We start from the raw sequence: 26,818 nt of genomic DNA, 5'->3' as shown, positions 1-26,818 counted from the left end.
AGACCAGTGGATATTAATTATAATTTTCTAAAATATCTTCTGATTTGAAGTTACCTGTATGACTTATTTTTACTCTATGCATCTTTCCATGATTCTACAGGCAAGAAATAATGCAGCATTGTGGATTTTAAAATAAGGTTACAAGGATAACAATACAATACTTCCGACATGCAGCGTGTATTCTTAAGTCTCAGAATTACAACCTACTAGACAGATGATATCGCTCAGATACAACAGGTGACTAGTATATGGGTACAGGAGCAATTAGTTTTTTTATTCTGTGCTCTATATTGTCCTAATGCCTCTTACCACCACTAGATGGAACTATACGACAGCTATCTTTATTATACTATGATGCTAAACAGTTTAGCCTTATACGGTACTAAATTCAGCAGTTAATATCCCTTCTTCATTAATATAGCATCATTATAACAAGATCATCCTTGATTATATTGCACTCTTGCTCCTGAGTGATACTTCTACATTAACCTCCACATAACATAGATTCATAGACTCTAGGATTGGAAGGGACCTCGAGAGGTCATCGAGTCCAGTCCCCTGCCGTCATGGCAGGACCAAATACTGTCTAGACCATCCCTGATAGACATTTATCTAACCTACTCTTAAATATCTCCAGAGATGGAGATTCTGGAGATCACAACCTCCTAGCAATTATTCCTGTGTTTCATAACTACCTCTGTACAGTTAGGAACTCTATTCCTAATGTCAACCTACAATCTCCCTTACTTTGAGAGCAGTTTAAAGCCCATTGCTTCTTGGTTCTATCATTAGAGTAAGGTGAAGCTAAATTTTGCATCCTCCTCCTGCATGACACCCTTTTATAGATACCTGAAAACTGCTATCATGTACCTCTCGTAGAGTCTTCTCTTTCCAGACTAACTATAACCCAAACTCTTTCCACAGCCTTCCTTTCATTAGGTCCATGTTCTCAAAGCACCTTTAATCATTTCTTGTTGCTCTTCTCTGAGGAGCCTCACTCTCCATTTCTCCACACCTCTTCTTGAAATATTCGGTGCCCAGAAACTGGACCACCAACTACTTCCAGTGAGGACACACTAACCAGGCGACAGAGTAGAGGCGTGGAAGAATGACTGGTTCTCTGTGTTCTTGTTTACAACCACCTGTTAATCATGCATTCTCCAGACATCAGCTGTTTGCTTTTTTTTGCAAACACGTATTCGAACAGTCTGTTCCGGACTCATATTTACTTGTGGTCCACACTTATGACCCCTCGATCTCTTTCTTCGGCCAATAACTCCTGCCTAGACAAGTCTTCTTCCCCAGTTCGTGTATGCGTGTAAACTGAGATTTAGTCTTCCTCCCTAATGGATCGCACTCTTTAGCACTTTGTCTTTATTGAACTTCATTCCGGTTACTTCAGAACCAATTTCTCCACCATTTTGTCCAGATCCTTTTGAATTTGACCCTGTCCTTCCAAAGCAGCTTGCAATCGCCTCGCCCAGTTTGTACAACTCATGCCAACTTAAATAAAGCAGTATACTTTCTAAGTGCCACCCATGAATTCTAAGACATTAGAGAGATAAGAATACTTGAAGCAGAGCAGCCAGTTTCCTGTAAACAGACCCCATCGCCGGGAACCCACTAATCTTATAGTTGACCTAGAACCTTCCAGCAGGTATTGGGAGCGTATTAATAACTAACTCTCTGAGGAGTATGGTTAGTCCACGCTCCAGTTCATCGTCACTTGGCATCCTACGCTTATACGTAAGCTCCCATCTAAATTCCTATTTCCCTAGTTTTATCTGATATAAAGAATGTCATGCGAGAACATACTCATAAATGCCTTCACCTCACGGCTCGAGGTATATATCCACATCCACACACGCTTCCTCCCTTACCACAAGGCTCATTATCACTAATCAAAGAAAAAGCTATCAGATTGGTGTTGACATGATTTGTTTCTTTCAAACCAATCCCTTAGCTCGAGCTATCCCTAATCACTACCGACCAACTTCAAGTGTTGGCAGATGAAATTTCTTTAATTACTTGCTATCATAAACCTTCCCTGGCACAGAAGTTAAACTAATTGGTCTGTTAGTTTCCCTGGGTTTTGATTAATTCTCCCTTTTTATAGATGGGCATTCATAATGTTTGCCCCTTTCCCAGCTCTTCTGGAATGCTACTCCCGTCTCCCCATGACTTTCCAAAGATAATAGCTAAGAGGCTCAGATACCCCTCCCTCTATTAACTCCTTGCGTAATTCTAGGAGGCATTTCCTCAGCCCTGGTTGACTTTGCAAGGCAATCCTAACTTTTCTAAGTGATTTTTAACTTCCTCTTTTTATTTTATCTTCTAAAACCTACCCCCTTCCCATAAGCATTCACTATGTTAGACATTCCTTCAGACTTCTCAGTGAAGACCGAAACAAAGAAGTCATTAAGATCTCTGCCATTTCCAAGTTTCCTGATTTACTGTTTCTCCCTCCTCACTGAGCAGTGGCCTACCCTTGTCCTTGGTCTTCCTCTTGCTTCTAATGTATAGATAAAAAGTCTTCTTGTTTCCCTTTATTCCCGTAGCTAGTTTGAGCTCATTTTGTGCCTTTGCCTTTCTAATCTTGCCCCTGCATTCCTATGTTATTTGCCTATATTCATCCTTTGTAATCTGACCTAGTTTCCATTTTCTATATGACTCCTTTTTATTTTGTAGGTCATGCAAGATCTCGTGGTTAAGCCAAGGTGATCTTTTGCCACATTTTCTATCTTTCCTAGCCATCAGAATAGCTTGCTTTTGGGCCCTTAATAGTGTCCCTTGGAAAAACTGCCAACTCTCCTCAGTTGTTTTTCCCCTCAGTCTTGATTCCCATGGGACCCTACCTATCAGCTCTCTGAGCTTACCAAAATCTGCCTTCCTGAAATCCATTGTCTCTATTTTGCTGTACTCCCTTCTACCCTTCCTTAGAATTGCAAACTCTATGATTTCATGATCACTTGCATGCAAAATAACTGTCAATAGTAGTCTTATGGACATAAAATACTGTATTAACTACCAATATGAAGTTATAAAAAAAACAGATATGTCATCTTCCCTCCTTTGTACAGAGATTGCCAGTGTGACCTCTAGGTTGTTGCTCCTTATTACAGGTACCTCCACCCCACATAGCTGGATATTGAAGCTTTTGTTACCCTGCCTAAATCCTGTACAAGCTTCTCTCAGCCCAGTGAAAGATTTACTAATCTGTAACACTTCTTCAAAGCACCTGAAAACTAAAGCATTCTATGTAGCTTTCTTTAGTGCAGGAATACAGCTATGAACAACTGCAAAGACTTTCTCCTCTTTGTTACACTCTCAATAGCGCAAACCAAAGTTTGATTTCCAAGAATTCAGAGTTTAATTTTAATACATGCAAGGAACACCACATGTGCCCTGGGGAAAGCATGGGAGAGCCTGTCACAGAAAGGACCAGGCTCACTCCAGTCACTGGAGTGAACATTGCATTGCTCTGATCCTGCTGCATCAACAAGATAGCAGCAGAGGGACTGAGATGGGATTGCTTCCAGGAAGTGTTTTGTTAGATGCCAAAAGCCGTTCAGCCAGCTATCTTCAACAGTGTAAAAAGACCAGAAGTCCAGATTCCTGACAGATGAGCTCCTCACAGAAATCTGAGACAACTGTTTCTGGTTTTTCCCCCGCGTGTGACAGGACAGAGAGCTGTGAAGAGTCTCTAACGGAACTGTAAGGGTAGGAACTCAATTAACCTGTAAAAAATAATGCCAAAGTATACCTTTATAAAGCACACCTTACAAGATCACAGGAAGATATTTATAATATTTTGCAGATGACAATATCTGATTTGCTTTCATATTTTAAAAAGGTATGAACAGACAGCATGAAAGTGAAGTCCTATTCTGAAAAATGACTAGTGTTGTATTGTGGGGTTCCATATTTGTTTCTTAAAGAATTCAGCTGTAGTTAATTCTACAAATAAACAGATGACAGTATCTGTACTCCTTGCAAACTCATCCTTGAATCAGATAGTAAAGCTGTTTCTTTCTGGCTCGTGTCTAGTCACCTCTTACACCGACCCAACTGAGGTGCACCATAGGCCTAGTTAAGATGCAACTGAAGTTTGCCTCAGCAGAACTCAGCATGTTTACACCTTATCTATCTATAACACTTCGGGCTAGTCTACACTACAGTGCTACATCAGTGCAGCTGCGCCATTGTAGAATGTCTGGTGAAGACATATTACGCCAACAGGAGAGCACTCTCCCATTGGCATAATTACTCCACCTCAATGAGAGGCAGAAGTTATGTTGGTGGGAAACTGTCTCCTGCCGACACAGTGTGGTATAGATACCACTTTAAATGAAAGTAACTTACGTCACCCCGAACAACGCAAATTACATCAACTGAAGCAGTAGTGTAGACAAGCCCTTATTTCTGTTCAGATTTTCTGATGACAAGAGAGCAAGAAACCCCTTGATCTCAGGTTCTGATCTGTTTTAAATTTGTTGGCCTTTCAGTTCCATTGACTATCATCTTGCTTTTGTATTATGTATGATAGGACTCTTCCCTACTCCATCCATTATTTTATATACCACTATCATATCTCCTCTCTGAGCTTATTTAACTAAACAAATCTAAAAACCAGATATGTAAAGAATAAGTTTTATATTTCTTGACACTATTAGAAAAGGATTTTTGAGATTATTTGAAGAGTCAAACTGAACAGCTGACATATTTCAAAATAAATATAACTTCATATTATAAAGATTCATAGCGATGGATAAGTCTGTTATTTCTGCAGTGTTAAAATGCTACATGGAATTTTACTTGCAACAAGTGACCCATGTATTGTAACAAAAATTACAACAGAGAAGGGTAAATTGCAAATTGATCAAATCAGATCGAATGCTGATAAATTAAAATCACATTTTCTGGTACCAAAACTATAAAATTACTGTGTCACTTGCCCTTTAGATTAGACACTCTCCGTGGGAATCTGCAGGAAACCTAACAGCAACAGAAAATTATTTTCTGCATATACTCTCTGAACAAAATTACCTGCTGCAGATTCAGGAGGAGAATAAAACTGCCCATCAGAGAGGAGTCCAGGCTGAAGAAGAGCTGCTCGCTCAGACGCATCTTGCACTAGTAAGAGCCCTAAGAAAAGCAGTAATTAGAAATGTGCACCACTGTTACCACTATCAGTCAGAATATAAGGTACTATATTCTAAAAAGTTTGTTTCCATTGTGGTCTGTGTAAGTTGTGTTACTGCAAGATATTATTTCAGTACAAAAGAATTCATAAAAACTTAGTCTTTGGTGGGCACGATTTGGGGAGGAGGGACTATGCATTATCAAGAAGCAAAGAGTGCTGTGGGAAAAAATGAATCTCAGTCCTATTTGTTTTGATGATGAGGATAGGCAATTCTGAGTAAAGGTGAAGGGAATATCACCCAGTAAACAGGGAACACCTTCTAGTTATTAATTTGTGCCAATCATACCACTTTGGTTTAGAAAAAGTTTTTTCTTTTTCTAAAGTCTGAACTGTTCACTCCACCATATCCTTGCTAACTAAGTTCTACTTATGAAAATGAATTCAAGTTTTGGGGGACAGAAGAAAGAAAAACCATGCATAATAAGCCTGCGTGGACTAGTACTGCCATTTGTTCCATTTACTTTCAGCCAGTCTCAGAACTGCAGGTGCTGGATATGGAAGAGATAGTAGGGCTTTTAATGCATTCCCATGCCAATGCAGGAATGCTCCCTAATTTTTTTTGGTACTTAAACAAATTCAAATTCTCCATCTTTTATTTATTTATTTACTTACTGTCCCATAGGGATTGCCCTGGGTTTTTTTTAAATGTTACTGTCACTGAATCTGTACTAAACACTGAAATAACAAATGACAAAGACAGTGTGATAATAGGTTATTTTCTAATCAGAGCTGAGTTTTGTTTTCCATCTCAGCCACTTATTTGCAGATAGTAATTTATTCTGCCAACCAGTTCCTTGGGAGGCAACAATCTAAGAAACCAAATATTAGTGGCAAGTGGGAAAATGGAGTGATGAGTCATTAGGAGAATAAAAACAAAGGAGGAATTAAAAATGGGTCATACCCTTTAAAACCTCACCTGACGGGTAAACCTCAAAATTAGGCAGCTCAGTGCAGGGAAGCACCAAACACTTCAATGTTTACCTGTACTTCTTGGTTTACAAGACTGTTCTGAAAGTCTTACAAGAAGCAGCTCCCATGAGGTTTTTAGTGCTTTTACTTCTAGCATGTCTGGAAATTCTCTCCATATTTTAGCAGGAACCACAAAACACAGACATATGTGAGAATCAAATACAATACAAAGATTTAATCTCATTTTTCTCAAATCTCAAAATAAATGTGGGTTCTGTTCAAATGGATCAAGGTAGTTTTATCCAGCTGGTTAGCCCATGTCTAGTTATAGTAAATATATGCATATGCATGTTCCTATTTATGAAAATATTTCTCTAGAATCATAGTATCCTACTTTCCATCTTTTAAAATACAGAAAAAGAAGAAAACTATTGTACTTTCTGTAATTCTTGCTTTAACTTTGAACACTCGACTATTTTTCTACGCAGCAAAGGCGTTGTTAAAAATATATTTTTCTTCCCCAAAGTGGTGTAATTATAGAGATTATAGAGAATTCCTATTGTAGCAAGATTTAATGTTGTATATTATACATAAAAACACAGAACATATACAACAGCAAACTTGGGGAGAAATCCCAAGATGTACTGAGCACCTACAATTCTCTAATACAAGGAAAGAGTCCTATGGAGTGTCTGAAGTAAATGCACAACAATGCTCTACACCAGGGAACACAGTATTTTCTTTAAAAATATTAGTAGCTCAAACAAGAGCACACCATACTTCAATACAGAAGATTCCTTTAGAACAATACTATAACTATCTCCTTTAACCCACCAAAAAATGGAAAAACACATTCAGTTTTTCGACAATTTCTATGAACTGAACCTCAAAAAGATGTAGGTTGCACATGTCAAATCTTTTCTTCACTTATGAGTATTCATTGTAAAAGATGTACTTAAAAATCTGGACTGCTAATTTTAAAACAATGCTTGACTTTGAATTCACCACGCTGCGTAGCTGCTGGGATACTGCATGATGTAAGTGACAGAATAAAAATAACCGGCTAATTAGCAAGGCAAAAAATGATGTGTTACATTTTCCTATTTAGTGTCCTGGGTTTTTTTAAATAAACAAACCCCTCTAATTTAATTATCTTCTTTTGGATGGGAAAGGAGATTGAGAGGATGAAAAGATTTGGTGCTCCAATGTGCTGGATTAACTGTAACATGCTTTGGTGAGGAGAAACTGAGTTCCACTGTTGATGCCACTATCAAGATTTATTGATCTTAGAGGCAAACATTCACTTACGGTCACTAGTTTCAGACCAGATTTAAACTGTTTATGTAAATACAAAAGGTTCACTGTACTACAGAGTGCACTTTTTCAAGATCCTGCCCAATTAATGTTATCCCTTACCAAAAAAATATAAAAATAAAATAAACTAAATTGAGAATGCCTCTACCTTTGCTCCATAAATCTGTAGGAAGTCTTCAAGCTCCAAGCTCCTCCTCAGCCTCTCACTTGCCTCTTCTTGAAGGAGCAGCTGTTCATAGGATGTGCTAGTCCCATACTATGAGAGATACAGTAGCTCCAGGAGCACTATTCTCTCCTTTCCCCATCCTTTTTCAAAAACATCTAGTGGCACCTGGTCTGTTGTGAACTCTTTTGCTCCCTTCAAGAGACAGAGCCAGCAGCTCAGCTCCCCACCCTACTCCATTCACCCAGCGAAAAATGTTACTTGCCCCAGCTACATGCAATGTTTTTTTATTAAAAGATGTAAAGGTATATGAAAATAAGACATGCTGGTGGGTTCATGGCAAGTTGCCCTCCCATGATGTGTAATTTTGGCATTCCTGACACACTTCTTTCTACATAGAAATTCCTCCTCTTTTTTACAATGGGAGAAAAGATAAGGATAAGACATTCAGTGTTACTGCAGCTGTGTTGGCCCCAGGATATTAGAGACAAGCTGGTTGAGGTAACATCCTTTACTGGACTAATGAAAGATATTACCTCCCCCAAGGTAGGTAATATCTTTGTCTCAAAAATCAGATACACTGCTAGAATCTTTGTTTCAAAAATCAGATACACTAACAGTTTCTCAGTGTGACAGGGAGAATACTCTTTTATTGTAAAAGGCAGAAAAAAGTACAAGGTGGACTGCAATAACTGAGGAGACTCTAAGATGTAAACTTACTGTTTTCTTCTTCTGCTTCTTGTGGTAACACTTTAAAATCCAAGAACCAGGTCTCTATCCAGGCAAGTATGAAGGATATAATGGGCAGCACATAGCCAAAAGCACCCTGGGAAAGCAACTTGAAAAAACAAAACACCACATTTTTCCTCATGGAAAACCGAGATTTTAAATAAATAAATTAAAATTTGATCTGAATACATACCTTTGAGAGAATTACTTTTGCTAATAAAAAGGCACTGGTCACTGCTGTTGTAAACTGAAAAAGACAGTGTTAAAAACAGTTAAAACTGCACTTATAATTGTGGATTTACTTTCTCAGCACAATATAGTAATTTATTTATTAATCACTAAGGCATGAAATCCAAAGTCACAGCAATCACATTAAAATTTACCCAACAATTAACAAGGTCATAGATTAGTAAAACTGAGGTGACAAGATGTTGAAACTTCAACTCAAATTAGATTGTCCAGGGGTGTAACCATTTTAATTTGGATGCCTCAAAACACCAGGGTACTCATCTATTTCGACACAGCAGAGATGATAACTTAGAAACTGTGCAGATACTGAGTTATTATAAATTGTAATTTAACTACATATTGATACCTTATTTTGTAAATCACCACCCATTTAAAGATATTATACCTACTTCAGAAAAAAATAAACACAGCTATTACTCCAAATACCAACCCACCTATCCTGCTGTTCATTTTGCAAGCCATTTTAAAGATTCAAACACTCATATACACTCATGACACTAAACTGGGAGGAGAGATATATTCTGCAGGGTAGGAACAGGTTACAGAGGGACCTAGACAAATTAAAGGATTGGGCCAAAAGAAATCTGATGAGGTTCTACAAGGACAAGTGCAGAGTCCTGCACTTAGGATGGAAGAATCCCATGCACTGCTACAGACTAGGGACCAAATGGCTAGGCAGCAGTTCTGCACAAAAGGACCTAAGGGTTACAGTGGACAAGAAACTGGATATGAGTCAACAGTGTCTCCTTGTTGCCAAGGCTGTATAAGTAGGTGCACTGCCAGCAGATCGAGGGATGTGATCATTCGCCTCTATTCGACACTGGTGAGGCCTCATCTAGAGTACTGTGTCCAGTTTTGGGCCTCACACTACAAGAAGGATGTGGAAAAATTGGAAAGAGTCCAGCGGAGGGCAACAAAAATGATTAGGGGGTTGGAGCACATGACCTATGAGGAGAGGCTGAGGGAACTGAGATTGTTTAGTCTGAAGAAGAGAAGAATGAGGGGGGATTTGATAGCTGCTTTCAACTACCTGAAAGGGGGTTCCAAAGAGGATGGATCTAGACTGTTCTCAGTGGTACCAGATGACAGAACAAGGAGTAATGGTCTCAAGTTGCAGTGGGGGAGGTTTAGGTTGGATATTAGGAAAAACTTTTTCACTAGGAGGGTGGTGAAGCACTGGAATGGGTTACCTAGGCAGCTGGTGGAATCTCCTTCCTTAGAGGTTTTTAAGGTCAGGCTTGACAAAGCCCTAGCTGGGATGATTTAGTTGGAGACTGATCGTGCTTTGAGCAGGGGGCTGGACTAGATGACCTCCTGAGGTCCCTTCCAACCCTGATATTCTATGATTCTATATAGCTACCATATTTGGGTAAACAACCTAGAAAAATACTTCAAGTGTTATGAATAGTGAAGTCTTTTTGAGAAGGTTGGCGGGGGGGGGGTGCTAAGTGCAATAGGAGAGAATAAAAATAAATTTGTGAATGAAATTTGTGATCATGAAAGCCAGGGGCTAATGGTATTCACTTGACCTATACATACTGTGAACAGATACTATGTATCCTTCACTACATAGCTCTGTTAAGGCACAAAGGTCCAACATCGCTGCAAGTAATACCAATTTGCAGCAAACATGTGGTTCTCTTCTGATGAGAACAAAGGAGATTTAAAATGAGATTCACTTCTTCCAGAAAAACTTCCAATCGGTTTTTGTATCTCCTTTAATGCTTACCACTTCTGATGGGTTTGGCATGCTATCTCACAGCCCCTTGTGTAAAGATGGAAGATGCAATCTAGAAGTCAAAATTATAGGCAAGGGGATTTTGAAATGAACACATTTTAGAATAAAAAAAATTACTAGTCCCCTAAAATTCAGCAGCAATTTCTATTAGATGTACACCTGTGGCAAGATGACAATGTACTTTTACTGAATCAAGAGACTCTGGTTCAGAGCCAGTCTAGTACAAGACATATTGTATATTGCTCCTTTGAAAACGTTCTACATAGACATGCAAACACAGCAAATGAAACAAACACAGTAGCACTACATAGAAAAAATGGGCTTTCCTGGATCTACAATATAATGAGCCAGCAGTAGGTGCTTTATAATATTACAGCCTGCAGTATTCACTGTAAACCACCATATGGATGGAAGTATGAGTCACAGCCATTATATGTGTTAAATTCCCTCTCGTCTTCATATCAGTTACAGAAATAGCTGTGTTAATGAATTTTACTCCAATACACTCAAAAAATCCTTAAGAATTTCCCATTTTACATGGGGCCTATGGGCAGCACTTTGAACTGGAGTATAGAACAAGATGAGCACAGTGATACATGCCTAAAATCTCAGGAAAGTGGAAGTGAGTACAATACATGAACTCAAGAGTTGGGGGCGGCAGCATGTAACAATGTCTGCACATGAACTCTGAAATCAATATGGCGTTCTCCTTTCCCACAACCTTCCCTGAATAAAGCTGCCTAGTTTTCAATGGTTAACTAGATTTTTCAAACTCTGGTCTAAAGAAACCAAGACAGATGGTACAATGGGTTGTGAAGTGGCATGGCAAATATAGCAACATGTGCTAACCACAGGTTAGAGCATTATAAGAAATTGTAAGAAAAAAAGGTCTATCTACCCCCTCCCATTTTCACTTCAAAAAGGAACTGACAGTTGGAATTCTTCAAAGAACGGAAATGGGTCTTCAGGAGTCACTACCTCATGCTATTTGTATACCAAATAACAACCAGAAAAATGTTTCAAGACCAGGACTCATTTGCTCAGCATGCTACCTGTTGCACATTCTTACATTTATTTTATTATAGATAGATGCTTCTCAACATACTAATGTTTGTGAAAGTTAGACCCATTTCTAGTTAACTCTGTTGTGCTTGGCTACTACTCACAGCTATTGCCCACCAATGGCGCAGTCTGCACATTGCATATGCAAGTATTAACACGTTAAATCGAAAGACTGCCAGTAGCTGTAGAGAAAAGAAAAAAATTGTTGGTTAATTCTGAATGTATAAAAAAACAGCAAGATACTCAATGGACTAAAAATGTAAATAAACAGGACACCACAAAGAAAGGAATTTGGTTATTAGCAAAAAGTTTTGAAAGTGGTTTTACTTATTAAGATATAAACTCAACATTCTGGCTTCTCAGTTATAAAACACTGCTGTCGATGAGACTAAAATTAAGCATATGCATAAATGTTTGTAAGATGAGGGCCTCCAAGCATGCAGGGTGACATGCAGATTAAGTACATTAAATCTGCACAGATACACTTGTGTACAGTTCAGGACCTGAACATTTAAGCTTTTCAGATAGTTAATCTGCCAAATACAGGATAGTTAATCTGTGTAAGTATATTTTAAATATATAACCTTACAAATGATGGAATGGGAAGGAACATATTTATACAATGATTTCTGTAGCTCAAGAATTTAAAAGGTTTACTGAAATAAAAGTATTACAAACATCATTATTTGTTTCCCTTTAGAGAATGCCTGCAATTTTTAATTTGTTTTATTTCTGTTTTCTGTTCCAAAAATTAGTCTTGAGCGTTTGACATTTTCACAGATCTATGTAAATATATTTTCCAGACACAGTGTTATCCACATTTTACACTGGAAGAATTTGATGCAGAAAGCTTATGGAACCTGCCCAAGGCCAAAGAATAAGCCAGTGGCACAGATGTGATTCGAATTCTGAATTAGAGTTCCCAATCTTCCATTCCTGTGCTCATTCCTTGAGACTAGGATCCTATCAAATTCACAGTCCATTTTGATCAATTTCATGGCCAGAGGGTTTTTAATTGGTCAATTTCATATTTTCATATGTTTATATCTGAAATTTAATGGTGTTGAAACTGTGGAGGTCCCAACCCAAAAGGTACTCGGACATGGGTCTGATCTCTCTTCCCCTCATTCCCCCGAGAGCAGCCATGCAGGTGAAGGGGAAGTCCTGTCCCTCTCCAGCTCGGCTTAGACTAGCAGCTAGGAGCCCCTCGCTGGTGTGCTCCCAGCACCAAGAGGGAGTTTAGACCCACCTCCACAAGCCTCCAGCTGCAAGAACCTTTGGGGCTGCCATTCAGACCCAGAGCTTCCTGTAGCAGGAGAAGGCACCCAGAGGTGGCTCTGATCTCCCCTGAGAGTGCCTGTGCAGGGGAAGGACAAGTCCCATCCCTCCCCAGCCCGGCCAGGACTCGCAGCTAGGAGCCCCAGGCTGGGGCACTCCGAGCAGCAGGAGAGGTCACAGTCTGTGACACGTTTTTCATGGCCATGAAATTGGTAGGGCCCTACTTGAGACCACGTTACCTGTAAAGCATCATCTGTTCATGAGTTTACAAAAAAAGTTCACAAAAGTTGCAACAGGAAAACACTTAAATTTAAGAGAATTGTCTTTCCCTTAGCAATTAAAATATCAAAGCTGAGAATAGGTCTGGAAGTACAACCAAATCTAATCTAGTTTTAAGTATAAAGTTGAATAAGATTAATTACAATTGTGCTAGAGGCAGAAGTGGTTTTAATTGTAAGTTCTAAATCATTTATGGATTTCAATGCCTCCAATGTCTCGTATCAAGACTTTTCCATTCCAAGTTATATGTTTTTCTACATAAGCAGCTTTAATCATAGGCTGGATTTATTTACAAGATTATCAAAATGAACAAACGGATCGCGTTTTTAGCTTTATGTGACGGGAGATACCGTGGGGGCATTGCTGAAGGTAGCACGGTGGGAAACACCAGAGGGTACAACTCTTTGCTGCTGGAGCAGTTGAACTTAACAGCCATCCCATCCAAAGTGGTATAGGGCAGCACCAATGTGGAAATGCGAGCAACGTTTTACACTAATTCCAGATGACTAGTCTCGATGCACACATCAGTGGAGGAACAACTGGTATATAACAAATGTTATATCAACAATTGTTCTCTCTGGGGTAGACACGGCCTAATATTACTAAGAGGAATGAGGGTTATGGAAAAGAAAGGGGGCACAGCCTACAAATCTTGCTGATCCAACGACAAGAAAAAGCATTTATTTGCATGTGAATATCTGCATGGTTCATGCCGTGGAGAATACTGCTCCCTGCCTTTGCCCCTTCTGACACTGCCACAAAGCTGCAGTCTCAAAAAAAAAAGAGAGCGAGCGCAGCAGGCTTCTGTCAACCCATATGGAGGGTGAATGAGCAGTGGAGGTGCTCTCCCCCCTCCTCCTTGTTCCTAGTGCCTGTGTGTAGAGGGAAGCAGCTGGGTCACTGTGTCTATAGTCATCCATATTTAAAATAGAATCTAAACATAGATTTTAAATAACAAATTTTTAAAAAATCTATTTTAGTTGAAATACATAAATCTGCAACAAATCTGACATATACAGATGCCAGCTATTGTCCTGTGATCCATTCTTCCCTCACTACTGCTGGATCTATTTCTGGAATATTGCCCAAACGTAAGATTATACACCCTAATTTAAAGAGAGATGTGATTTAGAGTACATTTCCCCTCTCTTTTAAGATACAAGAAAATCTAACCCTGGCACAGGACTCAGACTATGGGATAATAAAAGATAAGGCTTCTCTGGATTAAAAAAAAAATCCCAGTTCTTGCATTAAGCATGTTTTAAAGAAATTCTAAAACAAAATACTTACAAATATATCAAAATATGAAGAATGGTAGTCATACTGCAGGACTTCCTTCTCTAAAGTAGTCTCAATGCCCCCATTTACCTATAAAAAACAAATGAGTCTTAGTATTTTAGCTTCAGAAAATGGGAAATTACTGAAGTCAAAACACTTGCCATTTTCAACTGTACATGTAACAATTTCAAAGCATTTCTCTGCCTAATGCCTAGACAGTAAACGTAGAGGCCAGAAACGTTACTATTCTAGAAACATTAGGGGAGTGGCATTGTTACAAATGTTCTTTTTTTCCATCAAAATGCATTTAGCATTTTCCAAAAGTCTAATGGGTCTAAGATTATCACTATTTTTAATGACTTCATGGCCTACTGAGGCTGCCTTCCCGATTCTCACCCTGAGGTAACAGTGAAGAAATTGTTGGTGGAAGACATAGCCAGATCCATGTATTTTGCCACCTTTTCATTGGCAGGAAACCAAAATTCCTTACATGTCTAGCAATCAGAATAATTTATTTCACTCTAGCAACGTAAAACAAGAAACCAACAAAAAATTACCAGCTATAACTGTGTTGGGACAACAAGTTCTCTTTCCATCTTCTTACTCTCAAGATGTATCTTTGTTCATTAAGACCTTGTGTTCAGATTATTTTCTCTACTACTCTTTAATGGCCTGCTGCTATTTCACTGTCCTTGTTTTCTTTCCCTTTATCATCACCTCACTCCACATTCCCCTGCAAATCACAAGTAGACTAGTCCAAAGAACTTTTTCATGTAAAAAAACATTATTTTCAATTCTCTCACAAAGAGCATCAGGACAGAGTAACTTGGAAAAAAAATTCTCTTCTTCCTTCTCTTTTACTGTAGTGCTACCTGTTGTCTACTACCAGGACACAATAGTGCTCCCTCACTGCAGTGCCGTGACAGCAAACCCTCATCAATTTGCACTACTTCCTGACTCCACACAGGGAAGCACTATCACAAACACCAGTACTAAATGACTGTTTCAGCAGGTAGCTCCCCTGACTTCCCCCGTTTTCTGATGATCATGATGGAGCTACAGAAAGCAGCTCTAAGCCATCTGCATTTATGGCCCCATTAAAAGTTAATGTCTAAAAGTTTACCTCATTTATTTTAAAATCTTAGAGGAGTTTATCTGTTAAAGTGAGATCAAGTATTAATATTAACTTCTTGGGCAGATCACGTGAGTGTAGATCTACCTGTTTCCCTGTCGGTACGTGGGGAATGGCTTGGTTTTTCAGTTTAAAATATGGTATCAATATTTTAGTACACTTATTTAGTATTCAGCTTTTCTGTTGAAAGCACCTCAGAATTTAAAGATTTTAGACTGACTCTTTAAAAGCATTCGCATCATACTAGAAAAAGTGAAGCCACAGGAGTCCCTTTTACTAGCACTTGGGTCCAATGAATATACTTTTTGCATTTTTGTCATGCTTTTTATCTATCAACCTCAAAGATTTTTCTAACAGTGGATAAAGCATCATTTTAAATCTGGGGAATTCAGGAAACTAACCCAGGTCTCCATAGTCCTCTCGCTGTGCACTATACTATGGAAATAGACACAAAAAATAATTTATAATGAAACTGAAATCTTCGCTGCTTTAATATTCATGGCAGCAAAAGCAACAATTGCTTTTCAAACAAATAGTTGATCATCTTAAATTTAAAAAAATCACAGCCCGTCAGGAAAACAAAATGCCTGCACCATTTATCTTTCCCAGACTAGCATGGTATTTTTAGTTCAATTAATTGTTAATTCACCTATTGCAAGCTACAAGCATTTGGCTTCCTCACACAGCTCTTAGTACACTACATTCAAAATCCAGCGCAGGCCTTCTCCCTAGGCTTGATTTCCCCCAGCATTCCTTCCCCAGGAATGCTCAGACCCAACTCTAGGTCTTCTTCTCTCTCGAGAACCACTCTTACATGCCTTATATTTGTCTGGTAAATACGAATGACTTCCAAAAGACTTCTCAAACAAACAATCACCACCTGGCAACAGAGCAGGGTTTTCAAACACATTTTTTCAGTCTTTTACAGTTACTCTACTCAAATACTTTAGCTGTTTCAGAACATATACTGGAAATGTGTATGTTAGGAGGAAGAAACAAAGGGAACACTGCCTGCAAGATATATAGCAGTTTGATAGGTCATTTTATTTCTAAGATTAAACATACATCCCTACAGAATTTAAAATATAAAACTAATGAGGATTTATTTTGGCTATGTCTCAATACAGATATTAAAAGCATGTATTCTGATGGGAAAGAGAAAAACAACTCTATTCAGACAACAAGACTGATCACATGATCACTACTGGAATTAAATTGGGATGTAGTACAATGTAGCTACATGGGTTTTTTTCAGTGTTGATGTATATGCAACACAAGCAACAGCTAGCTCATGTATTGGAGATGAACAAGTTACATGGCTACATTATTACACTGTTCACAGTGTAAAAAAATTGGTATGAGTAAACATGAACAATTCAGAGTGGGTTCTAAATCCAAGATTTTGAAAACCTAAAGTCTGCATTCCAGAGAGTTATATGTTTTAAGGCCAAAATGGCTCAGTATGATCATCTGGTCTGAGCTCCTGATGGGCTCAGAGGACAAGGCTCCTTTGGCCAGGCAGGACAACATGCCTGCCAATCCAGACTCATGAGGATGTTTGACAGCTGGAACAGGATGTTTGGATTCTCACCTGAATCATTCAGGTGTAACAGTATGTCATTGCAAAGCCAAAGAAAAGTCCACACAAAAGACAATTATGTTAACCGCTTAATTCCTAAAGTAGCAGAATCTGAAATCACAGAGGTGGTGGCTGTCTGACAGGAAGAGTGCACTGTTGAACTCCTCACATAGGCACAGGACCAGAACTAAAGTAGGGAGAGTGCACAAATACTATAGACAAAGTAGGCTAAAGAGCAGGGAAGAGAGGAAGATTGGACGCCTCCCAATACTATGCCATCAACACCCATCCCATCCTATCCCTCACACAAGCCTATGCAACCCCAAACACTTTCATCCCCTTCTCTCAATTTGAGCTCCAAAATACTCTTCCAATTCTCAGAGACAACTTGCCAAAAATCCTTCCTTCTGCACACTGTCCTCTTGCATCTATCCACCTTTATGATTACTAATAAAGATGCCATGTTTATAATATAAAAAAACTTGGGGAATGCTACTCAGCCTGAACAAAAGCCTTTGGAAAACAGAACAGTGGGGGGAGGGAACAGTAAGAAAAACAAGAGAGATAGCTAATATGCCATTTTATCACTTGACATAATCATAGCACCAAAAATTTAAAAATATCCTGATGTGTAAGCACTTCAGCCTCAAGAAGGGAAATAATTAAAAAAAAAAAAAAAAAAAACCTTCCTTTTCCCCCTCCCTCCCAGCACTCCTACCAAGCAATCCGCTCTGACTTTTGCTGCTACTTATACTAAGCTACCAAGTGTGCAACAACAACTGGTGATGATAACCAGTCCGGGTCCAAAAGTAGCAGTCAAACCCAAGAAACATTTTCTGGTTTATGAAAAATCTGGTATCTTCTCCAAACCCCAATAGTTGTCCACCAGTGAGGACGACCAACACTCAGTGTTTAAAAATCAAGAGTTGACCACCACCTCCTGCCCCCAAGTCATGAGGCTAGCTTTAAAATCGTGATATTTTAAAACTTTTTAAAAAACCACGTTCTTTTTATCTTGTGATGTTGGAAGGCTGAAGGGTTTTTTACTTGAGAGAAAGAATTACAATAAAACATTACCATACTATATCATATATCACTTATTCAGGAGCAGGTTAATGATGGAAGAACCTGGCTAAAGATTCTGCCTTGCTGGCTGGGGAGCCCTCCTCCACTGAATATTCTAGAAAGGGCAACAAAATTTCTAAATATCTATCCTCCTTTTGGTGCTCCTCTTGAGTATGCACTTGGTGCATAAACTTATCCATTACAAGGATAGTCCATATTTTACTATACCACAATTCCATAGGAGGAGTGCTCACAGGTTTCCAATTACGTGCAGTACAAAGATTAGCTGCTAACAATTAAAAAAAATAATAATTTGACATTCTGTTTAAAATGTAGATCCGTTACTGGAGCATTAAGTAAGCAGGAGAGGGGATCTCTAGGAAGCAAGCATTTTGTCATAAGATGAATCTCTTTAATAACTTCCTCCCAAAACAATCTAATTTGGGACATAACCACCACATGTGCAAGCATGTTCTCCTTTCTCTGTAACACCTCCAACAGCGCACCTCCTTAGTTGCAAAAATATGATGGATCTTAACTGGGTAAATGCCATTTATAAAGTAATTTATTAAAAAAAATATTTAGACGCTATAAAAACAGAAGACTGGATATCCCCTTTCCCACAAAGATCCATTCATCTAAATCAATCTTTTCATCTGGGCTGTTTTCTTATTGACATCTTTTACAATCAAAATAGCGTATCTCTAACCAATTAAATTTTTTGTTTCACCTTGCTGCTGGATCAAACTCCTCAAAAATGTGGTGAAGGTCTAGATAGAGTCACCTCATATCCATCTCACAATAAAATGTAAATACTGAACATATGGGATCTTTACATTATTACATACCTCTTGGTAGGATTTCAAATCCAGGACCTAGGAACAGCTGTTTGAATTGAGTAATCTCAGTGCTTACCCACAACAAACAGCCACTTTGATATTTCTGAGGAGACATTCCAGATTATTAATCAAAGTAGTTAAGGGGGAAGACCTCAGCAACAGCAAAATTAATATATTTACAAAATTATTGTAAACTTGGCACAAGGAAAATATTTTATTTGAAAAATCAAAACAACTTTGGCCGAGAGCACCCAAGGGAAATCTCTCTCAGGACAAATAAGCAATGCAGGAAAATATTCTTCTCAATGTGACATGCGGTAACAAGTTAAACCCTTCTTAGATTCAAATTCACACTTAATATCCAAATTCACGGAAGCGTGAATCTTTTTGATTCTTTGCTCTCCCTTAAGTACTCTGTTAAGTACTCTTGTTCTAGTTTGACATGGTTAATAATTAGAATGAAGACTGAAGTGTTGTCAGAAAAGATCTAACAATACAAATGGATAATAATGAAACCCCAGCGATTAAAAATGGAGTTGCCACTGCTAAACTAAATGGGTATCTGTTTTCACTGACTGTTAGATGCCAAGACATTTGTTATAATGTAACATGTCAAACTGGGTGATAGTATACACTTTGAGTTGGAATGGAATGGTGGCAATTAGCCATTTCTGAGCCCACCAACCCCTGACGAAAAAAAATAAATCTAAAAAAATTTTGAAAAACAAGACTCACATTTAGCTCTATTATCCACAGCAAGGTTACAAATAAAAGGTCAAAGGTAACAAACAAACAGAAAGTCCTTCTGACATCTGATATGCCTTTCTTCTCTCTTCCTTCATATGACTCGATCCTTGCCATCAGCTGCGCTGGATTGATGGAATGGACATCCTGCAAGGAAGGACAGGAGACCCGACTGCTGCTCTGAACATTTTCTGCATCATCTGGCAGCCGACTCATCCTGGCGGTGATTACAGTAGCCTTTTCCCAGCTTCACCATCACTAGCAGGCTGATCCATATAGGAGGAGATGTCTTTAGAAAGAACAAATCCAAAATGTTAGTCATAGCAAATTGACTGCTACGAAGCAAACTTCATCTAATGAGACCTGAATTGTTTTTTGTAATCCAACAGTTGAGTGTCTTTGGCAACTGGGTGCTGAAAAATGTTTTTAACATGTTTTCTAAGCTCACCCATAAATTCCCTTTTTGAGACAGAACATTAATATTTAAATAAACCTCTACCTCAATATAACGCTGTCCTCGGGAGCCAAAAAATCTTACCGAGATATAGGTGAAACCACGTTATATTGAACTTCCTTTGATCCACCGGAGTGAGCAGCTCCACCCTCCCGGAGCACTACTTTACCGAGTTATATCCGAATTCATGTTATATCGGGTCACGTTATATCGAAGTAGCGGTGTATATAGCAACATGAGCCATATTTTAGGAAATGTAGTCTAGAGTTGGAGGTTTTCAAACTCTAATCAGCTTTGCTACTGATTGACTGGGTGGCCTGGGCAAGTCACTTCAGCTTGTCTTGCTGTCTCCAGCTGCAACACTGTGGTTAACACTTCACATGGATGTTGCGCAAACTGATTAGTTAATGCTTACATCGTACTTCAAATTTAGAAAGCACTCTAAATGATTAGTAAAAGTAGGTTCTCTAGCTGGGCCTACCCTTTCCATCACTTTCACCACTGCTTCATGGAATGATTACTTGATTTTCAAACATCAGCATACTATATCTAAATTTTTTACACATTAAGTCAAAGTGCTCAGGCCCAGGTCAAGCTTCAGATAATGTGGGGAAATGGAATTAGGGGAGTGCTGTCTGCAGACTGAGGTTTGGTCTACACAAAAAGTAGTACTGATATAACCAAAGATGTGATGTTAGATTGATTTAGCTAAACCGATCTAAATGTACACAAAGTTCCACTGGTTTAGCTAAATTGATGCAACATCGCATCTTTAGATAAACCAGTGTGACTTCTGTCTTTAAGAAGTTGTACTAAGTAGACCTCTGCTCTCTTACAACTTGTCTAAACACAGAAGGGTGTCTGCCACCCACACTTATCACTGGCCAGGTATGACTGACTTGGCTGCAAAAGAAACAGGAACAAGTCAAAGGTTCATTACACTTATTGACATCTCTGCTACTGGGTATCCTGCTCTACTGAGCTGATATGTTATATCTTGCCGCATAATTTACCCCATGTTACATTACCACTGTGTCTCTCTGTGAAGCTAAAATACATAGAATTTAATGGTGACATATAAAGGTCAACAGATGCCTAAGTCTGTTCCACTATGTCATAAACAGATAGCTAAGGGTTAATGTCTCTTTCACCTGTAAAGCGTTAACAAACAGTGACCTGCAACACCTAACCAGAGGACCAATCAGGAAACAAGATACTTTCAAATCTCGATGGAAGGAAGCCTTTGTTTGTGGGTTTTGGGGTTTGTTTTGTTCTCTCTGAGTCCTGGAAAGGACTAGAGGTGCAGCCAGGTTTCTGCCAATCTCCCTGCTACAGTCTCTTATATATTCAGAATAGTGAGTATTGAGTAAAAAGGCGGTTATAGTCTTTTGATTGTTTCTGTATTTGCAACTGTGTATCTGGCTGGTAGAGTTTAACGTGTATTTGGCTGAAAGTATTTTAAATTGTATTTCTGCTGGAGAAAGCTTGTTTCTCTATTGTCTATAAGCTGAAAGACCCTGTAATATTTATCATCTAGATTACAGAGATAACTTGTACTTTTTTCTTTCCTTTTTTTTATTAAAAGTTTTGCTTTTTAAGACCTGTTTGATTTATTCCCTAGTTGAGGCTCAAGGGAATTGAGTCTGTACTCACCAGGGAACTGGTGGGGAGAAGGGAAAGATAAATTTCCTCTTGGTTTTAGATTCACGGAACTTGAATCCATATTGCCTCTGGGTGAGGGAAGAGAAGAGGGGTAGAGGTGGAAGCCTCTGTTTTAAGATTCAAGGAGTTTGGATCACAGTATCTTCCAGGGTAACCCAGGGAGGGAAATCCTAGGATAGGCACTGGTGAGGGAAAGAGTTTACTTTCCTTGTGTTAGGATCCAGGGGGTCTGGATCTTGGGGGTCCCCAGGGAAGGTCTTGGGGAGACCAGAGTTTATCAGGCACTCAGAGTCCTGATTAGTGGCAGCGTATCCGATCTAAGCTGGTAATTAAGCTTAGAGGATTTCATGCTAGTACCTCATTTTTAGACTGTAAGGTTCAGATTGAGGAAAGTATATTATGACACACTACACTGCATTTATATATTAAGTGCTCTCTGGTGTCTCACACTGATACATTTCTTCATATACAAGCAGATGAAGGGGTTTTTTTCCACCACTTGCTGTTGCATGAGATACTTTTTCTGGAAAGCTTCCTCAAAGACAGCTGACTAAGGTAGTCATATGTTTCAACAGATATGAAAATCAGATTAGTTTTCTCCAACAGCATTCATTAAAAATGTGTTACATTTATTCCAAAACAATTTCTGCAACTGAAAATTATGCAGCTTTCGATATAAAACAATTGTAACCAATTTAGGGAGTACAGTATGTTCCCAACTATCTGAATAGCACGGGAGAGAGAGATTTTATTCAAATAAGTGGGCAGCTCAGATAACTGAGAAGGCAGGAGCCATTCACCAGTAGGGTTGCCTCCTCTGTGGCTGGGGACTTCTCCTCCTCCTCACAGTCCCGGCCAGGGGTCTCTGCTCTACCCTGTTCCTGTGACGCGGAGCTGCAAAGGACTCCCTATGCTGCTGTAGTGTCAGTGACACCACCTCCACAACCTTGTGCCTACAAGAATCAGGCGTTACCAGCTCTGTGGCAACAAAGGGAGCCCTAAGCAATTCCACTATCATGGCCCTGCTCACTCCTGACAGCTCAGCCGCAGAGGGCTCCCTGCGGTCCCTGTTCTGTCACAGGAGCCATTCAGCAGCAGGGTGGCCTCCCCTGTAGCCAGGGGCTTCTCCTAGCCTTGGATGCAGGTGAAAATCTCTGCTCTGTTATTCAGAACTTCATGTTATCCAAATCCCTGCCTTGTCCCCTCTGCAGAGGTCATGTATCTCCTGCTGGTGGACAATGTAGGGATTTGAACAATGTAGAGGTTTAGATAATAGTTTTTTGGATAAACAGTACATTCTTTTACAAATCGAAGACTGGGGTTTTTTTGTACAGGTTGTTCTCTATTAAGTCACATAGGGTAAAGTAGTGAAACTTTCCCCTCCCCCTCAATTCCTAGAAAACTGCAACACTTCAACCCCAGAGAAGTTAAAACTGTAGACATCAACAAGGTTCCCAAAAAAGGAAGTAACAGAATCCACGACTTTTGAAAGCCCTATAACAAACCATTTCTTAAAAGCCACTCAAGCAGAAATAAAACCAGTGCAACTGAAAATTCCCAAGAGGAAATTCAAAGCTCTTGAGATCCTCAAACGCTGTATTCAAGAATCCCAGTCAAATGAAAAATAATGGAACTAATTAAAGTTAGTTGAGTCAGGGTTGCAATATTTTTTCAGTGTCAGATACAGAGTTATTAAATGATCTGTTATATGAACTCTAACTTGGAACTTCATAAACCCTCCTAAAACCCATTTAAAATAAAGAAAAATGTTCTCATCAACTGCTGCCTAATGACTACAAATTAACTTTTGCTTATGCTCAAAAAAAAAAATGACATCTGGTAAAACCCACTGACAACTAATACTGAAGAAAATAATCACAAAAACAGAAGCCAAATAATAGATAAATCATGCTTAGAAAAAACCCCAGGTCACATTTTTAATATACCTGTTCCCATACCAATGCACCACTCCCCCTGGTTTTTCGTCCTATTCACTGTACATACATGATGCCTCAAGTTGGGTCCTACAGTACAATATCTTATAATACTAAGACTCTAATCTTCTACCACTCTGTCTCTTACACAAAGTAAAGGACACAATATTAAAGTAAATTAAAAAAAACAGGAAATATGTTACAGCATTTTTCATAAAATAATAAAATGCTTATTATTTTCAGAGAAAGAAGAGGTTAAAGGACGTATCAGCTGTTCAGCCAAGTGAAAGTAAAATTAAGTAATTATTCTAGGAGAGGTAGGAAGTGGTATTTAAGTATTACAATTAGATTTATGCTAAAAATATAAAAGTAACATCACTACAGAAAGGGTGTAAATATACAGTAAGCTATTCAGCACTCATACAACTTTACATGTGAGAGTTTTTCTACAGCACTCCATGTCAGAGCTTCACACTTCCGAGGACTACCAGAAAACAATACCTGGGAAAGAATTAGGAGCAGGAACAATGTGCTTGAGGTGGCTCTTTGTTAAAGTTCCACCACCAAAATGAAGGAAGGATTAGAGTAACTTCTATGAATCTAATGAGAGCTCACCCTGTCTCCAAATACAGCCTTTCTTGCCTGCGATGACATCATCCCCAGAGATGGCTGTCTATTGGGGCTCAAAAAATTCTAGAGGACCAATTTTGTCTTTTCAATGCCCAAAACTGCACTAGATCCAGTACCTTAAAAAAAAAAAGTCATGAGGAAAATATCACACCTGCCTACAAGATTTTCAACACCAACTCCTTCCTCTTTTCAAACAAAAGAAGTTTAATGCTGTGGTATAGTAGCAATAGACGGTCTCATTGTCTCTCTCTCTCACCCTCTGCCCCACATTTCCAAATCAAACTTACTGTAATATAAGTTTGATTGCCAAGAGCTATTCTCTTTAGTTAAGGGCGAGCTTTTGTTTAAATAGGAAACAAAACAAACAAATGACTTACAATCCTTCAGCCCTCTACAAGCACACAGATTCTAATGTTTCTCAAATGTGGACACCAGCGGCTTTTTGTGCAGTCACAACAGTCTCCTGGGTGGTGATGGAAGGAGTGGGGCAAAGCACTGGACTCTCTCCCTTCCTCCCTTTTTCTCCTGGCTGTGCTGCCCTGCACCACCTCCGGAGAAAGGTGGTGCAAAAAACTGCAGGAGCAAGGTGAGTTCTTGACCCACTGGGTTGGGTGGGGGCACGACAGGCCTCAGGATTCAGCCCAAGGGTGGCTAGGCAGCAAGCTCCAGTGGCTGGACTTCAAGATATTGGCCATGCGGTCGACTCCTGACTCTGGTTCCTGCGTCCAGCCATGTGGTCCCAGCCTCCAGCTGTGGGGCTTTGGACTCCGGCCCCCAGATTTGGCCGTGCAGCAGCAGGCAATGGTCCCCAGCTCCAGTCCCAGGCTCCAAGGTGCTGGATGCTGACCCTTGGCTCCAGCCACATGGCCCCAGCCCGTGGCAGCGGGTGCCAACCTCTGGTGGCAGAAGCTGGCCCTGGATGCAGACCTCTGAGATGCAGCAGCAAGTGCTAGCTCCAGCAGTGTGGCAGCAGGCACTGACCCCCAACTCCGACAACGTGGCCCTGGACTCTGGCCACACAGCAGTGAGCTCTAGCCCTCGGTGCAGGCCTCCAGCTCCAGTTATACAGCGGCGGGCACCAGCTCAGCGCCCCCAGCTTCAGCTGTGCAACGGCAGATGCCAGCCCCCTGCTCCAGCCACATGCTCTGGCTCCCAGTCACACCATGTCAGGGCTCACCCCCCGGCCCATCAGCCCAAGCCCCTGCTGCCTCCTCCATGCCCCACATCCAATCCCCCCACCATCTCCCGACCACACATCCAGGGCTTAATTTGTCCTGGGGCTTGCTGAGAAAAGTGATATTAACAAATGTATACATATCACTTTTCACAGCCTCCCAGCTAGCTACTGAATGTGCTATAAGGAGTGATATTAACAAACATACAAATTATCACTTTTCATGTTTTTATTACTGAGTCTCCAAAAATCCCTACATAAATAAATTACAATGATTTGGATGTGTATATGTGCATATTCATTTGTTTTTTCTAAAGTTAATTAAATATTTTATGAAAAACCCCAGCTATGTTTTATGGCAGATAAAGGGGGAAAGTGCATGAGTAAATTTCTTATTAAACACTGGGACCACATCACTGGATATGTGGTAGCCAACACAAAAACAAATTAGATACAAAAACTGAAATGAGTTAGCAGGCTATATTTAGACAGATTTACAGTTGGTTTTGGTGATAAAACTGGAATGGTAAATAACTTGAACGTACCATCCATTGATAATATTCAGGTAGTACTTTGGCCTCTTGAACTAAAAAAAGAATGATAAATAATAGGAAGCACTATGGTTTTCAGACATAAAATGCCACTCACATCTATATACCAAAAGACGACCTAGTTCAGTGGTTCTCAACCAAGGGTTCATGTACTCCTGGAGCACGCAGAGATCTTCCAGGGGGCACATCAGCTCATCTAGATATTTGCCTAGTTGTACAACAAACTACATTAAAAGCACTAGAGAAGTCAGTACAGTAACTCCTCACGTAAAGTCATCCCGGTTAACCTTGTTTCATTGCTGATCAATTAGAGAACATGCTCGTTTAAAGTTGCGCAATGTTCCCTTATAAAATCATTTGGCGGCCACCTGCTTTGTCCACTGCTTGCAGGAAGAGCAGCCTGTTGGAGCTAGCTGGTGAGGACCTGGAACCAGGGTGGATTGGCAGCCCGTCTATCAGCTCCCTGTTCCTTAAGTTCCCTGTGTGGCAGCCGACCAGCAGGCTAGCAATTGCCAGCAGTTCAGCTGTTCCTCCCCTCACTGCCATGTGCTGCTCCTGCCCTCTGCCTTGGTGCTGCTCTCCAGAACCACCTGCTCGCTGTGCATGTGGGGGGGAGGATGAGGAGGACTAATGTCAGGGTGTCCCTCTCCCCCCTGCTCCTATACCCCGCTTACCCCATTTCCAAATGGGGGCGGGGGGGGCAACATGACAGGGCTCAGGACAGAGGGAGCTTGCTGGCAGGAGGTGCTGTCTCAACTTGCTGATCTATTTTAAAAGGCAATGTACTTAGAGTGGGGTCAACAGTACTTAAAGAGGCAATGCGCATCTCTCTCACACAGTGTGTGTCTCTGT

The 26,818-nt window shown here is 39.8% G+C and overlaps 1 protein-coding gene across 2 annotated transcripts in view; it reads right to left on the bottom strand.

Annotated features, from left to right (window-relative positions):
• The window catches only part of STARD3NL (STARD3 N-terminal like), a 45,792-nt gene that overhangs the window by 6,064 nt on the left and 12,910 nt on the right, over window positions 1-26,818 (bottom strand). For both annotated transcript variants that reach the window (XM_032797059.2, XM_075062594.1), the window contains exons 2-7: window positions 19,553-19,850; window positions 14,215-14,292; window positions 11,472-11,549; window positions 8,512-8,565; window positions 8,310-8,427; window positions 5,047-5,145 (exon numbers count right to left, since the gene is read on the bottom strand). In XM_032797059.2, coding sequence (XP_032652950.1) covers window positions 5,047-5,145; window positions 8,310-8,427; window positions 8,512-8,565; window positions 11,472-11,549; window positions 14,215-14,292; window positions 19,553-19,777 — 652 coding nt within the window. In that variant the 5' untranslated portion in view covers window positions 19,778-19,850. The remainder of the gene's footprint in view (window positions 1-5,046; window positions 5,146-8,309; window positions 8,428-8,511; window positions 8,566-11,471; window positions 11,550-14,214; window positions 14,293-19,552; window positions 19,851-26,818) is intronic.

This window comes from Chelonoidis abingdonii, chromosome 2 (assembly GCF_003597395.2).
Source record: "Chelonoidis abingdonii isolate Lonesome George chromosome 2, CheloAbing_2.0, whole genome shotgun sequence".
In the NCBI taxonomy this organism is placed as follows: Eukaryota; Metazoa; Chordata; order Testudines; family Testudinidae; genus Chelonoidis; species Chelonoidis abingdonii.
The sequence above is the reverse complement of the archived record's forward strand: the minus strand, read 5'-3'. Positions and strand labels throughout refer to the sequence as shown.